This window comes from Phaseolus vulgaris, chromosome 11 (assembly GCF_051622355.1).
Source record: "Phaseolus vulgaris cultivar YP4 chromosome 11, ASM5162235v1, whole genome shotgun sequence".
NCBI classification, from domain to species: domain Eukaryota; kingdom Viridiplantae; phylum Streptophyta; class Magnoliopsida; order Fabales; family Fabaceae; genus Phaseolus; species Phaseolus vulgaris.
Window position 1 is genome coordinate 12,111,175 of NC_143508.1, and position 17,502 is coordinate 12,128,676.

General features: G+C 30.1%; 1 protein-coding gene across 1 annotated transcript; it reads right to left on the reverse strand.

The window, feature by feature from the left end:
- Positions 1–16,011: 16,011 nt before the first annotated feature.
- LOC137826284 (uncharacterized) lies at positions 16,012–17,110 on the reverse strand. The gene has a single exon (XM_068632198.2). The coding sequence runs from the start codon at positions 16,864–16,866 to the stop codon at positions 16,198–16,200; it is 669 nt and encodes a 222-aa protein (XP_068488299.1). The 5' UTR covers positions 16,867–17,110; the 3' UTR covers positions 16,012–16,197.
- Between the last annotated feature and the right edge of the window lie 392 nt (positions 17,111–17,502).

The following is a 17,502-nucleotide window of genomic DNA, read 5'->3' on the forward strand; positions in this document are numbered from 1 at the left end:
TTCATCTTTTAATGTATAATTATTATAATAGCGCACACATATATAATTAAAATAAAGTAAATAACATTATTAAACAAAATTAGGACACATATGTAACGGCACTTTTTTTTATAAAAAGCAGAAAGAGTGTGCCCACACTATCACTTTCTTCTTCATTCTTCCAAACCACTTTTTCTCTCTACCAACTTCTCTCATCTCTCTTCTCTCTTAATTTCTCATTTCATACCTCATCTATTTTAGAATTTGATCATACCACGCTGTAGCAGAGGAGTTAAGGAACATTTCTACCCGATCAGATTTTCAAACAGAGTAAGTTCATTTTTACTCTAAATATCCTGTGTTCTCTGTTTTTCCTTAGAATTTAGTCATCAATTTTGGTGGGGTCAGTTGAGAAGTTTAATCCTCTCAACTTATTCTATTATATACTGAATTTTTATTCTGTTTGGATAATTTGCATTAGGCCCGTAAATCTTGAAGCTTATCCAAACGGTGGGAATAAAATTCTAAAAGTTGCTTGGAAAGCAAGCAATTGAGGTAAGGGAAGCTAAATTTATATTTTAATAGAACCCTAGGCTAGAAGATCTGGATGTGGAAGGGACGTGGTCCCAATATTAAATTTCTCTTGCAGGGATGTTGTGTGTTTATATATATTGGATTGTTTGTTTATATATTATTTAAATTTGTGGAAATATTCGGTTTTGATGATTTAGTATTAAAGTGTTATTTTTTTTTATGTCAAATAAAATTTTGAATGTTGTGGATCGTATTTGGAATGATATTGTATGATGGAATGGTGTGGAATTGAATTCATACATTTGGGATAGTGTATGGGCTGATGTTTGATGTGTATTAAGTATTGATGCCTATGTGGTAACAGAGATCTCCAAGCTTCACTGATGATCTAAGTCACATAGACTAAGATATCAGGTGGTGAGAAGCTGATGGAGGAGTTCATGCACACCGTGACATATGAGATGCACGGCTTGGATTGTATTGAACTTACCCTGATCCTTTCTATTGGATTCGCTGGTAATCTTTGGATCAGGTGTTAGTCTCTGGTAGGACTTACTTAATACGGGTCTTCCGGAAGACGTTGTTTGTTGAATATCTTGAATGTGGAGATCCATGTGAGATCTATGTGATTGTTTTAATGTTGGGATTTGAAGAAGAAAGTTGAATAATTTGAGAAATTGATCATGTAACTTGGTTTTCTCTTTTGATTTAATTGCGTATATTATAAAATTCTATTTTCACTAGCTTACCCTTGCTTTTCTTGCTGTATTTGAACTGCGATGACTGTACTACGTACACGAGGATGACCTTACAGGTGTCTGAGGATCAAAAGAGTTTTAAGGCGTTGATTAAGAAACTTATATTGTAAATATTTGTATTTCTATATGTCCTAATCACGTATTAGGAATATTTTGAAAAACTGTAAGCTTGTATAGAAATATGTAGAACCGGTATTGTAATAGTTATATGTAAATTATGGGTTGTTACATTTAATGGTATCAGAGCGGTTCATCCTTAGGATAACCTGAGGGTAGTGGGTTTATTATGTTTCTCTTGCGTGTAGATTTTTGGTTACGTCTAGCCTCAAGACTTAGTTAAAAGTTTCTAATAAGATGTTTGACAAAGTTTTTTTTTTTCTTGAAATCTTTTTTGTGTTTGAGTCAAGTTAATTGTTATGAATAAAGATGAAAGTATTAAGAATGAAAAGAATCTTGATAGAGTGGTGAGGGTGCACACTCATGACTAGATCAAGATTATTTTCTATCTTAATTCTAAATAGCTAGAGTACATTTTAGAGATAAGTTTTGATTGGTTTTTACCTGTTTCGTATGATTATTTCTTTGAAGTTAATTTGTCTTAAAGATGTAGTTGGAAATTTTAGTAATTTCTAACCCAATTCTTTATGTGCTTAGTAGATGGCACGTAGACCACCTACTCCTCCTCCACCAGTAGATATGCCCAACTTAGCTCGGGCAATAGAGATGATGGCAACAGCCTTGCAACAACAAAGTGCTACTATGGCACAACAGCATCAGGCCGCCCTTCATCAATTAGAAACAGCTAGATTAGCAGCAGAAGCATCTCAGCTTCATCAACAACCCCATACTTTTAGTCTGGAGGATTTTATGAGACACTATCTACCCAAATTTAATGGCAAGGTAAATCCAGATGGAGCAGACCAGTGGGTGAGAGACATAGAAAGAATCTTTGAAGCTACTCAATGCCCTGAAGAGAGAAAGTTATCTTATGCCATCTATATGCTTATTGAAGAAGCTGAGTTTTGGTGGATAGGCATGAAGCAAATGATGGAAGACAAAGGTGAAGATGCTACTTGGGAGAACTTCAAAGTAAGATTCCTAGAGGAGTATTTTCCTGATAGTGTCAGGTATGCAAAAGAAATTGAACTCATGCAGTTGGAACAAGGAAATCTTTCGGTCACTGAATATGCTACTAGGTTCAAACACCTAGCTAGATTCTACACCCAGACCATGACTGAGGCTTGGAGATGTAGAAAATTTAAGTTTGGGTTGAAGCAAGAGCTTAAAGAAGTGGTGATTCCTATGTCCATTAGAGATTTCCCTGCTCTAGTGGAGAAAGCAAAACTAGTGGAGAGTTTGAAGAATAGTAGCAGACTTGCTAAGCCTCAAGTGGGAGGACCTTCTAAAAGCATGCCTAAATATGAAGATAGAAAGAAACCTTATTTCAAACCTCAATCTTATAGCAGTGGAAGACCCAGTTCTCAATCACCACCTAGTTTCAAATGTTTTAGATGCGGTGGGCCACATGTTGTTAGATTTTGCCCTCATCCAGTGTCAAATGTGACATGTGATAGATGTCACAGGTATGGTCATGCAACAAAAGACTGTCGTGTCCAAGTGGGAGCTCCAAATTCTGGCGGAGTGCAGCAAGTACAACAAAATACTAATCAAAAACCCAAAGCTGCTGGCAGAGTTTTTGCTATAAGTGGAGCTGAAGCTTCACAGTCTGATAACCTTGTTAGAGGTATTTGTTCTATCCTTGGAACACAGTTATCTTTATTGTTTGATTCTGGGGCAACCCATTCTTTTATATCTTTTGATTGTGCTAAGAAACTTAAGTTGCCAGTCCGAGAATTAGAATTTGAGTTGGTGGTATCTACACCAACAGAAGGTATTATAGTAACTTCTTCCACGTGTGCTGAGTGTCCAGTAATTATAGATGGGCAGAGATACAAAATCAACATGATTTGTATACCTCTAAAAGATTTGGAGGTTATATTGGGAATGGATTGGTTGTCTGCTAATCATATCCTTATAGATTGTGGTCGGAAGAAGTTAATTTTCCCTAAATTAGAAGGAATGTAGATTATCTCAGCTCATAAGTTTGAGAGAGAGATACAAGAAGGTGCAGAATGTTTTATGCTCTTGGCTTGTTCTATAGTTACTGATAAAGTACAAAAAGATATGTCTGTAGTTCAGGAGTTTATGGATGTATTTCCTTATGAGATTCCTAGACTTCCACCTAAAAGAGAGATAGAGTTTGCAATAGACTTGATTCCCGGAGCAGGCCCTGTGTCAATTTCTCCATATCGGATGGCACCAGCGGAGTTAGCTGAATTGAAGAAACAACTAGAAGACTTATTGGAAAAGCAATTCATTTGACCTAGTGTTTCTCCATGGGGAGCTCCAGTGCTTTTAGTGAAGAAGAAAGATGGTTCGTCACGTCTATGCATAGATTACAGACAATTAAACAAGTTGACAATAAAGAATAAATATCCTCTTCCTAGAATTGATGACTTAATGGATCAGTTGCATGGGGCAGTTGTCTTTTCTAAGATAGATCTGCGCTCAGGTTATCACCAAATTTCAGTGAAAGTGGAAGATGTTCAGAAGACTGCTTTTAGATCAAGGTATGGTCACTATGAATTTCTGGTTATGCCATTTGGGGTGACTAATGCTCCAGCTATTTTCATGGATTATATGAATCGGATATTCAGACCTTTTCTTGATAAGTTTGTGGTAGTGTTCATAGATGATATCTTGATCTATTCTCGTACAAGGGAAGAACATGCAGAACATCTTAGAACCGTCCTTAACATTTTGAGAGAAAAACAGTTATATGCTAAACTTTCAAAATGTGACTTCTGGATGTCAGAAATACAATTTTTAGGACATGTCATCTCTGCACAGGGAATATCAGTAGATCCTTCTAAAGTGGAGGTTGTACTTCAGTGGGAACGTCCTAAAACAGTTACTGAAATTAGAAGCTTTGTCGGGTTAGCAGGATATTACAGAAGATTTATAGAAGGTTTTTCTAAAATAGTGGCCCCTTTGACCCAATTGACTAGAAAAGATCATCCTTTTGCATGGACTGAACAATGTGAGAGAAGTTTTGAAGAGTTGAAAAGAAGGTTGACTAATGCTCCTGTATTGACAATCCCTGATACCAATCAGTCTTTTGAAGTTTTATGTGATGCTTCCTATCAGGGATTGGGTTGTGTTCTGATGCAGAATAAGAAAGTTGTTGCCTACGCTTCTCGTCAATTAAAGGTGCATGAAAGAAATTATCCAACTCATGATCTAGAACTGGCATCAGTTGTCTTTGCTTTAAAAATATGGAGACATTTTCTTTACGGAGTTAGTTTTAATGTGTTTAGTGATCATAAAAGCTTGAAGTATTTGTTTGATCAGAAGGAGTTAAATATGAGGCAAAGGAGATGGATTGAATTTTTAAAAGACTATGATTTCCAGCTAATATATCATCCTGGGGAGGCAAATGTTGTTGCAGATGCGTTGAGTCGTAAAAAGATACAAATGTCTTCGCTTATGATTAGAGAGTTAGCATTGATTGAAGATTTCAGGGGTATGAATTTGGAGGTTTCCATGTCTTCAAATTGCATTAGTTGTAATACCCTTGTTATAACTAATGAATTTCTGGAGAAGGTGAAGGAGAAGCAGTTGGAAGATTCAAAATTGAAGAACTTCATGGGCTTATTAAATATTGACAAAGCTAAAGACTTCTCTTTAGGAGTGGATGGTATTTTGAGATTCAAAAATAGAATATGCATACCAGAGGATAATGAACTAAAGCAAACAGTGTTATCTGAAGGTCATAAAAGCAAACTCAGTTTACATCCAGGAATGACCAAGATGTATCAAGATCTCAAGAAGTCTTATTGGTGGCATGGCCTGAAGAATGATGTAGCTAAGTTTGTAGCTGCTTGTTTGACTTGTCAGAAATCAAAGATTGAACATCAACGACCTGGAGGCATGTTAACTTCGTTAGACATTCCAGTGTGGAAGTGGGATAGTATCTCAATGGATTTTGTTACCCACTTACCACGTACTTTGAGGAAGCATGACTCTGTTTGGGTCATAGTGGACAGGTTGACAAAGACGACACACTTCCTACCTATAGACTTGAGAATCTCTATGCGGAAGTTGGCTCAGATTTACATAGATGAAATAGTCATATTGCATGGTGTACCCTCCAGCATAGTTTCAGATAGAGATCCCAGATTCACCTCCAGATTCTGGCAAACGCTTCAAGAAGCTTTGGGGACTAAACTCAGACTTAGTTCAGCATATCATCCTCAGACTGATGGACAATCAGAGAGAACTATCCAGTCGTTAGAGGATTTGCTTAGGACTTGTGTGTTAGATCATTTGGGCAGTTGGGATGAAATTCTACCTTTGGTAGAGTTCACTTACAATAACAGTTACCAAGCTAGCATAGGAATGGCTCCTTTCGAGGCATTGTATGGAAGAAAGTGCAGGACACCTCTGTGCTGGTTTCAGGATGGTGAAAGTGTGTTAATTGGACCAGAATTAATACAACAAACCAATGAGAAAGTCAAAATGATTCAAGAAAGATTGAAAACATCTCTCAGCAGGCAAAAATCTAATGCAGATCAAAGAAGAAGACCTTTAGAATTCTCTGCAGGTGAACATGTCTTTTTAAGAGTTACACCATTCAATGGTGTAGGAAGAGCACTAAAATCCAAGAAATTGACTCCTAAGTTCATAGGACCTTATCAAATTCTCAGGAGAATAGGCCCTGTGGCTTATGAAATTGCTTTGCCTCCTTCTTTAGCTAACATTCACAATATTTTCCATGTATCCCAACTAAGAAAGTATGTACCTGATCCTAGCCACATTCTAGAGTCTGATTCCATCCAGGTCAAAGAAAATTTGTCGTTTCAAGTGAAGCCAATCAGAATTTTAGATTCACAAGTGAAACAACTTCGTGGAAGAAGTATTCCCATGGTGAAAGTATTGTGGGATCTCACCTCTGGAGATTCCACTTGGGAAATTGAAGAGGTGATACGAGCATCATACCCTAATCTCTTTCTTGGTAAGTTCATTTTCGAGGACGAAAATTTTTGTAGTTAGAGATAATGTAACGACACTTTTTTTTATAAAAAGCAGAAAGAGTGTGCCCACACTATCACTTTCTTCTTCATTCTTCCAAACCACTTTCTCTCTCTACCAACTTCTCTCTTCTCCCTTCTCTCTTAATTTCTCACTTCATACCTCATCTATTTTAGAATTTGATCATACCACGCTGTAGCAGAGGAGTTAAGGAACATTTCTACCCGATCAGATTTTCAAACAGAGTAAGTTCATTTTTACTCTAAATATTCTGTGTTCTCTGTTTTTCCTTAGGATTTAGTCATCAATTTTGGTGGGGTCAGTTGAGAAGTTTAATCCTCTCAACTTATTCTATTATATACTGAATTTTTGTTCTGTTTGGATAATTTGCATTAGGCCCGTAAATCTTGAAGCTTATCTAAACGGTGGGGAATAAAATTCTAAAAGTTGCTTGGAAAGCAAGCAATTGAGGTAAGGGAAGCTAAATTTATATTTTAATAGAACCCTAGGCTAGAAGATCTGGATGTGGAAGGGACGTGGTCCCAATATTAAATTTCTCTTGCAGGGATGTCGTGTGTTTATATATATTGGATTGTTTGTTTATATATTATTTAAATTTGTGGAAATATTCGGTTTTGATGATTTAGTATTAAAGTGTTATTTTTTTTATGTCAAATAAAATTTTGAATGTTGTGGATCGTATTTGGAATGATATTGTATGATGGAATGGTGTGGAATTGAATTCATACATTTGGGATAATGTATGGGCTGATGTTTGATGTGTATTAAGTATTGATGCCTATGTGGTAACAGAGATCTCCAAGCTTCACTGATGATCTAAGTCACATAGACTAAGATATCAGGTGGTGAAAAGCTGATGGAGGAGTTCATGCACACCGTGACATATGAGATGCACGACTTGGGTTGTATTGAACTTACCCTGATCCTTTCTGTTGGATTCGCTGGTAATCTTTGGATCAGGTGTTAGTCTCTGGTAGGACTTACTTAATACGGGTCTTCCGGAAGACGTTGTTTGTTGAATATCTTGAATGTGGAGATCCATGTGAGATCTATGTGATTGTTTTAATGTTGGGATTTGAAGAAGAAAGTTGAATAATTTGAGAAATTGATCATGTAACTTGGTTTTCTCTTTTGATTTAATTGCGTATATTATAAAATTCTATTTTCACTAGCTTACCCTTGCTTTTCTTGCTGTATTTGAACTGCGATGACTGTACTACGTACACGAGGATGACCTTACAGGTGTCTGAGGATCAGAAGAGTTTTAAGGCGTTGATTGAGAAACTTATATTGTAAATATTTGTATTTCTATATGTCCTAATCACGTATTAGGAATATTTTGAAAAACTGTAAGCTTGTATAGAAATATGTAGAACCGGTATTGTAATAGTTATATGTAAATTATGGGTTGTTAGAATATACGTATATATGTACACATATATAATTAAAATAAAATAAAGACTTAAACAAAAACTAAAAATATATTCAAACAAACTAAAAGTCAAGTAAATTTTTTCAAAGGACCAAAATTAAAACACTACCATTCCCGCCATCGAGTTCTTGAAAATCAAAGAACCATTCCCGAATGGGACACATATGATAGGTACAACCTGAATCCAATATCCACTCATCTGGATGCAATGATGCTGAAAGCGAGACAATCAACACATCACTTTTGCTTTCTGCAACATTTGCATCTTGCAGAGCCTTCCCTTCTTGATCCGAATTTGCCATTACAGACTCACAATATAATATTCAATATTACAAATAATTTCAAACAACCCAAGGCGAACCTTCGGCTCTTGATACCACTTGTTGGGAAAAACGGGTAATTTTCCCACTAAAACAAAACCCTAACAGAGCTACCCGACAAATAATATTGAATAAATAAAGCGGAATAATAAAAGAGATAAAGAGGAAAAACACACCCGAAAATTGTTAACGGAGTTCGGCCTGTTTAGCCTAATCTCCGAGCACAGCAAAAACAACTCCCTTTTATTATTATGAGAGAAGATATTACAAATTGGGATATATAACAGTGAAGGAGAAGAGTTTAATTTATAACCCTCAAACCTCCTTCCCAAACAATGAACCCACCGATGTGGGACTTGGGATTAAGCCAAAATCAACAGTTTCATGAATAAAAACGTATCTAAACATTTATGTAAAAGTAATATAGAATCTCTATAAGATTTTTACTTAATCCTTACTTTAATATTACACATTCATTTACTTGGCTATCTAACTTTTTTTTCCAAAACCTCTTTATTATTAGAGCATACTTATTCTATGATATTTTAATTTAACGTTTTTTGGATTCCATTGAGTGACATCACTTTAAGACTTTTACATTTTTTACTCAAATTGAAGAATCTAATTGTTAAGACTTACACTCTCATATTAATATTTTATTTGCTTGTTGACATAAGCATATATTTCTAAGATAAAAAGCAATTTTATATTCTTACGACTTATGTTGTTTAAGATTATAAATTTTTTTTTTTATATCATATCAACATACTCAAATAGAAAGATGTTATAAAACTCAAGTCTTACTTTTATATATGTAATAAACTCTAACTATCACATTATACTTGCATTTAAAAAAATCTCAATCATTGAACTTTAAAGTTAAGTTAGATTTTCATTTTCTTAAGGTCTATAGAAAAGAGTGTGAATTGTCCCAATGACGAAATCAATACCCAGGGTACCAGAATAACACATTAGTATTTGTACAATACATCAATATAATACACACTATATAGGGAGATTGAATAATGCATGTATAAAATAATGGATTTATAGTGATTAAATTTGAATGAGTGAATTTTACATTAGATTACAATTGAAAAAAAATATTATTGAAATATAAACTTTATATAAAAAAAGATAAAATAATTTTAAAATTATATTATATCATGATTTAAATTGTGTCTTTTGATTATTAATTTGATGTAAAGTAATATTTTTCCAATTTGAATTAAGGGTTTGTGTGAATATTTTTAGTTGAATTTTTTAATGGCCGGCAACTAACAACCTAAGCATAAACTGGGAATAATTAGGAGTATTATCCATCAAGTTCTAATCACGAATCTTTTGGGACGGCGAAAAAGGTGCTTAATTAGTTTTGGATTGGACCACATACTCTTTTCACTACCTCTTTCTATTCTATAACACCAATTTTCGTACCACAATCTAATTCTATATTTTGAAAGTGTCAAGTTCCACCCATCAACTACTCAACTAATATATTTTGTAACCGTCATTAAATATATATGATAAGATTGATCAACTAAAACAAAACAAAGATAATATATTTAGATGTTAACAAAAAAAACTATTTATTATAATTGATATCACATTATACTTTTTAGATGGTGTTTGAAAATATAATATCCAAATAGTATTTGTCACTTACGAGAAAATGTAGTTAAATATACATAAAAAAAATACATTGTATTCATAATTCTGTATAACAGTTTTACTTTCACATGCATTTTTACTATTAATGCAGTATTATTTGTTCTTGCTAAAGATGGTAAAATGAGTATCAGTTGGTAAAAACGGATAGGATAGGATAATTAATTCGTTTTTCTTCTACAATTTTTTTTCCATATTATATATATATATATTAAAATTATAATTGTAATTTTTTTCTAATATAATCTAATAGTTAATTTAATTATATTTTAAAAGATAATATTTATATTATTTTTTATTATACACAATTTATTAATAACACCAAGATATAAGATAAAAATTCATATATATATATATATATATATATATATCATGTACATATATATTTTTCTTATTAGACAGAAGTTATATTCATTAAAAAAAATTATTAAATAGAAATTATCTTTAAAAATTGAAAAATATTAGTTATTGTATTGACTAAATTAAATATTATTTTAGAGACTAAAAAAATTATTGATATTTAAATTAGTTTATATTATTGATAAATAGTTTTTAAATTGGTATCTAATTAGTTAAAAATTTTATTGATAAATAGTTTTTAAGTAGTGATTTACAATTTTTTTTTATTGTTAATACATTGATATTATAGTAGGAAATACATTGATTAAAAGGTTGACGTGGATGGTGAGTGAGAGATAAAAAGTGGCTATAATTGTTCCTTGTAAGATGATCTAGGCTTTTATATTTTTATTCCAATAGAGAATGAATTTGAAAAGTTTGCTACTTCCATTTATTTAAATTAATATTTTTATTTTTATAATGTACACTAATGAGAAATTCATTTTTACATTAAGGTGTTATATCGTTTGAAATCATTATAAAATAAAAATCGTTTGTAAAATTAAAAATTCTTGAAAAGATATTACATCGATTACACAAGTAATTGGTGTAAAATATGAACTCAAACATATATCATATCGGTTGTATATGTTATGTAGATTCATGTCCTCGCTTTTGTTCTTAAACTCTTCTGCATTGTTTCTTCTTCTTTTCTTTATCTTGTATTTCATCTCCACCACTTCAAGTCCACATATCGCGTAGTTTTACATTTCATCTCCATTGCTACAAGTTACACTCTTTGCTTCATCTTCGCTACTACAACACTACAAGCCTTAGTTGTTGTAATACAACAAGTCATATCGTCACCTTCGTAGTTCTTTGCGAGCTTTTCTTCTTTATTGCCTCGTATATAATGTTCACGTCTATCAAATTGTTTCCACAATTTCATTGTAGACCCTCTTCCTCTAGACTACATTTTTTTCACCGTAGTTGTTCATCTTGTCATTGTGAAGCAAACCACCCAAATTCTTGGTTAGTAATTTCTTTTGCATAAATTTTCATATTCTTTAGTGTGCAGATATATTACATAAGTTATAATTTATAACCAATGTAATAAGTCCTTTTCAACATTTTCTATTTTGCTTTTATCAAGAGTTGCAACATTGGTTAATATTCATAACCATTGTAATATGTGCATATATTATATCAGTTTTTAACCGATGTAGAACATATTCCTTTTTTTTATATTGGTGGAAACTACATCAATTTTATAACCGATGTAAAATATAAAAATAACTAATGTTAAGAGTTTTTTTTTTTCTAGTACATGTGTAATAGATAAAAATGAAGAAGTGAAAAAAAAGATATTGTGTACAATAATATAATATTAAAGCAAAATAATACATATATATCATGTCGCCTTTATAATTTCATCAATATATTTCATATTATTTTATATATAAATATTTAAATTAGTTTTGCAGTGACTAGTAAAATATAAATAAGATTTATCATGATTAATAAAATAATACAAGATTATTTCATCTTGAGTAATATTTATCCATTTGAATCCCCAAAGTCAAACATCCAACTACAATGCCATCAAATCTTTAATTTTTTAATGATCTTATTATTCTTTCAAAATTTTAGACTATTTATATCATAGTTATGTTTCAATTCAAGAAGAATAACAAATATTAAAAATTAAGAAATATAGGTATATTAGTTATGTGGATAAAAAGATTAAATAAGATGGGTTTGAAACAACTCACCAAGTAATAATAATTAACTAATAAATAAAATAGGGGGGAAACCTCATTAAAAAAAATATAATTATAAAATAAACAAATAAATATAAATAAGGTAAGATTATGGCACTCATTAAACAAAAAAAAGATGGATATAAAATTAACAAATAAATAAAATGATAATTGAGTGATCTTACTAATCAATGATACTTGTAAAACTGATAAATAATAAAAGAAATGGAGTTAGAAATACCTTATTGGCAAAAAAACAATTATAAAATTGACAAATAAAGAAATAAGATGTGGTTAAAGATATCTCACTGACCAAAAATAATTATAATAGCACTACACATATCTCATTTCCTCACCTTTGTAATGGTAGTTAAAGCACTAGAATTTTACTAATTTACTAATAGTGTTTCTCTTAATTTTCTATAGTATATTTACCTTTATTTTTTTTTCTCTCACTCTTGTATATTGTGTTTGGATTGAGGTAGAATTTGTGGGGGACAAGAGGAAGTGGATTAGCGAGGATGTGAGAATGTGTAAGGTTGTTTGGATTGAGGGGTGATATAATGAATTTATGAGAATGATTTATTGAAATTTGTGAGTGATGTGATAGTTAAGAGATAATTTAAAAATTATTTTAGAAGTGTAAAATACAAGTTTACAAATTTATCCTTGTTATTAAAACTCATTTTAATAATGGATTATAGTAATTTTTTGTGTGTAGGTTTGAGTTAATTATTATTTTTAATATATAATATTCATAATTACTGTTATTTTTTAATAAAAAAGAATTTTTTGTTAAATTTATTAAATATATTAAAATTTATGAAAATAATATTTATTATTATATACATTTATTATTTTATATAACTATATATTTTGTTGATATTATAATTTTATTTTTTTATTTTTATTATTTATAGTTATAGGTTGTTATTAATAGTATAGTTAAATGTTATTGAAATTATTAAATAAATTTATCTAATATTTAAATTCTTATATTGTATAATAAATATTTTGAATAATTTATATATTTTTAAAAAATGTACAATTTAAAATAGTAGCACGATAAAATTCACAATTTTCATAAATATTACGAAATATTGACTAACAACATTAAAAAATTTATATTTTATTTTTATGTATAATTTTTTTATTTCAATTTGTATCCAATAAAATAAAGAAAATAAAATAACAATTTCTCCTTATCATTAATAAACATTGGATGAACATGAAATAGTTGGTTAAAAATGGTATTTCTTATTTATTTACATTGTTATAATTTAAATTATTATATCATTAACATTATTGTATATATTTGTTAAGAAATCATTATTATATATTTATTAATTATGTATTTTCTCGTGTACAGAAAAAGAAGGCATGATAAAATTTTGTTAAACTGAATTGTCCTCTTTATCTTTATGAATTCGATTTCATAGCATACAACAAATAAAAGTTATTAAAACATATCAAAAGAATTTGATGGTAAGAAAACAAAAATAGTTTGAGCAAGCCGAAATCTGATTCATAAATTCATTTCACTTCGAAAATTAAAATGTGGTTTTCTAGTAAAAATGGGCTTGGCCCAACACGTTCATAAAAAATGAAAGGCGTTTTCTTCCTGCACTTTCACAGTTTCTTCCTGCACCTCCATCATTCTTTTAACTCCAAAAGTACCCTTCAGAATAAATGCTGGGTTTGTTTTTTTCATTTGAAAATTTTATAATATGTAGATTTGTATTTTGAATTGTAGAGTTCATAAAGTATTTTTCATTGGTATAATAGACTTCCATCTAGTCTGTTCTTAGAATTCTTTATGAATAGGTATAGTCTACCTATGTATCGTTTTTGTTAACATGTGAGTTTTGGTCTTGTCCCCCCATATTTTTGTATTTTTTTTTTCTTAATAATACTTTTTTCATGTGATGACAGATGATTGTTGTTACTTTAGGTGTCAGCCTAGCTGAGATGTCAAGTTGCATAGTGATGCTTAACATGAAAACTTTTATAAAAAAAAATTATATAATTCAAAAAAGATAAATTATTTTTTTTACAAAAAGTATGGAGGAAAAAAAAGATATGAATGAAGGTGGAGAAAGAAAATAACAACAGAAAGTTAACTGGAGTCTATCCAATCTTCACGGGTAGCCCAAAGCCCAAATCAATATATTATAACAAAAAAGTAAGAGAAAAGAAAAGAAAAAAGAAAGCTTCGTGGAAATTGCTTCATATTCATTAAGGAAAGTATGATCAATATCTTTGTGGGTGTGTGAACAATGAATAATACTGATTATTTTTTATTTATTTTTTTAAGAACCATGTTGCAAAAAAACATAAATATATTTTAATTTTCAACATTTTCTCCTTTTAAAAGATTTTCAGTTCCCTCTTGTATGATCTAACGCTATTTATAGACTCAAATTGTTTGAGAGTAAAAAAGTGTTTTTTAACTGAAGAAGAACTTCATACAATATCAGCATTGGGTGAAATTTGATATAGGAAATTAGATGAATATAGAAGTAAAAGAACATTTGAGATGAAAAAATTGGTGAAAATAGCCTTTGTAAAATATAGGGTTTTTATAGTTGGTATCAGTTTTTTTTTATGCAAAAGGCCTTAAATGGACAAATAAAGGGATGTTTCTTCCTATATAATTTCATACCTTTGGTATCCATTCTCTTTTAAAATACCAAAAATACCTTTTTATTTTAAAATGAATGAACTAGAAAACTCTAGATTATAGGAAATATATTTCGGATTTATAATGTAGAATGAGTTAAACAATACATTCGAAATTATAAAATCAAAAGGTAATTCTTGGATCATAGAATCTGGAAGATATTATTCAAGAATATCTTTTGGATTTTATAATCCAAAATTATTTTTTTAAAGAAATACACATCTGAAAGGTATTTTCAATACAATTCAGGAGGTGTGTAAATAGGAAAAAATACATTTTTAGATTATAGAATCATGTATTTTCTTAAGAATAAAATGATTTTTTGTCTGACCTATGAGAGTGCTAGAAGAATTATGGAGATGTAGGAAGAAACAGTCCAAATAAAGCTTGATGAGAGAAAAAGAAAATAAATAAAAATTGGTCTGGTCCAAAATTGTAACAAGCAAAACAACTCCAGTTTTTGTTTTATTAAAAACAATTTAGTTAAATTAGAAAAAAAAAGGTTTACATCCTTTTTAATAATTATAAAAAAATTATTTATTTATTAAATAAACCGATATAAAAATCTAAAATAAAATGCACAAATTCTAGTAAAAGTAATATTTTGAATTAATATAAGTATAGAGAAAGAAAATAGAAAAAAATCAAATAATATTAACTTATTATTTATTTTATATATGTAAATTAGTAATAAAAATATAAATTGGATTTCTATAGGAACTTAAATAATTTATTTAAAAAATTTACCTATGTTGTATTTTGTGTGTTTAGAAAGAAAAAAAGAGGAGTTAAATGTAAAAATTTTAAAAGAGACATTTTTTACTACTTCCTTAACCTTGAATTTGGACAAGTAATTTTACCAATAAAATTAAAATATATGACATTTGAATTATTTTTAATAGATTTTTTTTTTAATTTCCCAAACACCTCATTTTGATAAAAATAATTCTCATGTATTCCAGTTTCCTTATTTAGATAAAATAATTGACTTTGTAACCTATTTTTCTTAAAACTTAAAACTTTAATATTAAACTTTGCAAAAATACATATTAGTGAAGTCTTAAATATTTCAGAAAAAAACATTAATATAGATATATTTAAATAATTTAATTTTTAATGTTATCTAATAGTTAATAATTTAAAAAAATTCAAAATTGAATCAAATTTAATAGTTACAAAATATTTTTAATATATTTAATAATTAAAAATATAATTATTTGTGTCTAAAAATATATTTAATTTAATATTTGTGTGTGTGTATTTTCTTTTTTTGCAGAGGAATTTTTTTGCAGCAGAGATTGTGTGTGCTTTTGAATAAAAAGAGATAATGAGCACAATGAATAAGAAAGGTATCACCACTGTGATTGTCACTACTTGTGCTTCTAGCTTTCTGCTCTATTTTTCTGACACATGAAAGCATCAAGAATAATAATATAAATTAATTTGAATATTGTATTGTTATTATTAATATATCAACCAATAATTTTTCACTTGATTGCAGCTACTGTAATATTATAATAAACATAAGTATGAATGGAATATAAATCAATGATAAATGATCTTAATGTAATTTTTAAAGTAATGTATCTTAAACAGTTCCTTTTGGAATTAAGAATCAAAGCTTGATTTTGGTGATGCAGGTGGAAGTAGCATGGACAGCAGTTATGTTCAAAGAGATGACACAAGAGATATAAATCTTAGCCTTCAGACTGATAATCTTCACCATACTCACTTTCCCAGAAAGTTTGGCCTCTGCTGTCATATTGAAGATCCCACCTTCAATTTCAGACCAAAAGTTTGGATCTTCTATCAATTTTTCAGTCTCAATGTCTGCAGTAGTGGTCAGATTTGTAGTGCTTCTTGAAGGGTAGGATCTTGTCCCAAAGGGAACTTCTGCTATAATCTTGTCACCATATTTAAGATAGCCACTGCAATTTCTGTGCTTGAACCTTGCATAGTTTGGGTTCACAACTGTGATCACCATGCCCAATGGAGCTCTACTTGAATCTGAGACTAATTGAAAGTGTTCAAGGTCAAGAGGGTGGATGAAAACAGCAGGGTTCTTGGGCTTAAAGATGGTAAAAATTATGATTGCAATCACAACAATGATGATCAAAAGTGAGGACACACACAAACAGATTTTGAGGCCTCTTTGTCTTTTTAATAGGTTGGTTTTGAGGTCACTAGTGGCCATGGCTTCTGGGTAATAGAGGTAGCAGCTTTTCAAAACTTGCTTTTGGGGAAAAAACAGTGTTGGTGAACTAAAAAAAAATTGTGATCTCATCGTCACTATATAGACGTGATTTCTTGAAAATTTTGGAACTCGGATTTTTGGGATTAAGTTTTGGCAGAAATCAAAATCAAGAATTGGATTTTGCCTAAAACTTAGGCAATTGAATCCTGCGTAGAGAACAAACCCCGTGTGAACGAATTAATGTCTCAAAGCTACTCACACATTCCAGCTACAATTATACACAATGACATTATGGCTATAAATCTATTTGGAACTTTTGGAGAGTGTATGTGATTAGTTGCTCGATTTTTAGTATGGAAAGTGTATTTATTTGTTGGTATGATGGTTACTTGTAGATATTGAACTATGTATAAGGGTGGATTCATCTTTAAAATAATTTGCATTTATATATTTTTGTTATTGTTGATAAAAAAAAAATTGTACGAGAATAACAAAAATTAATTAACTACATAAGAATTTCTTACTATTAGTTAAGGATCAACTAACATAAAATGGTGCACCCAATTGATGCTATTTGTTAATGTGTTCATTTTTTTTTTGAACTTTGACTCTTAATAACAGCATAAAAACATCGTACTTCAAGTTTAGGAAACGAGTACTTCTTTTAAAAATTATTCATTTGGGTAAGTTCTCTTTATTAAGAGGTTACAAACTTCATTCTTTCTT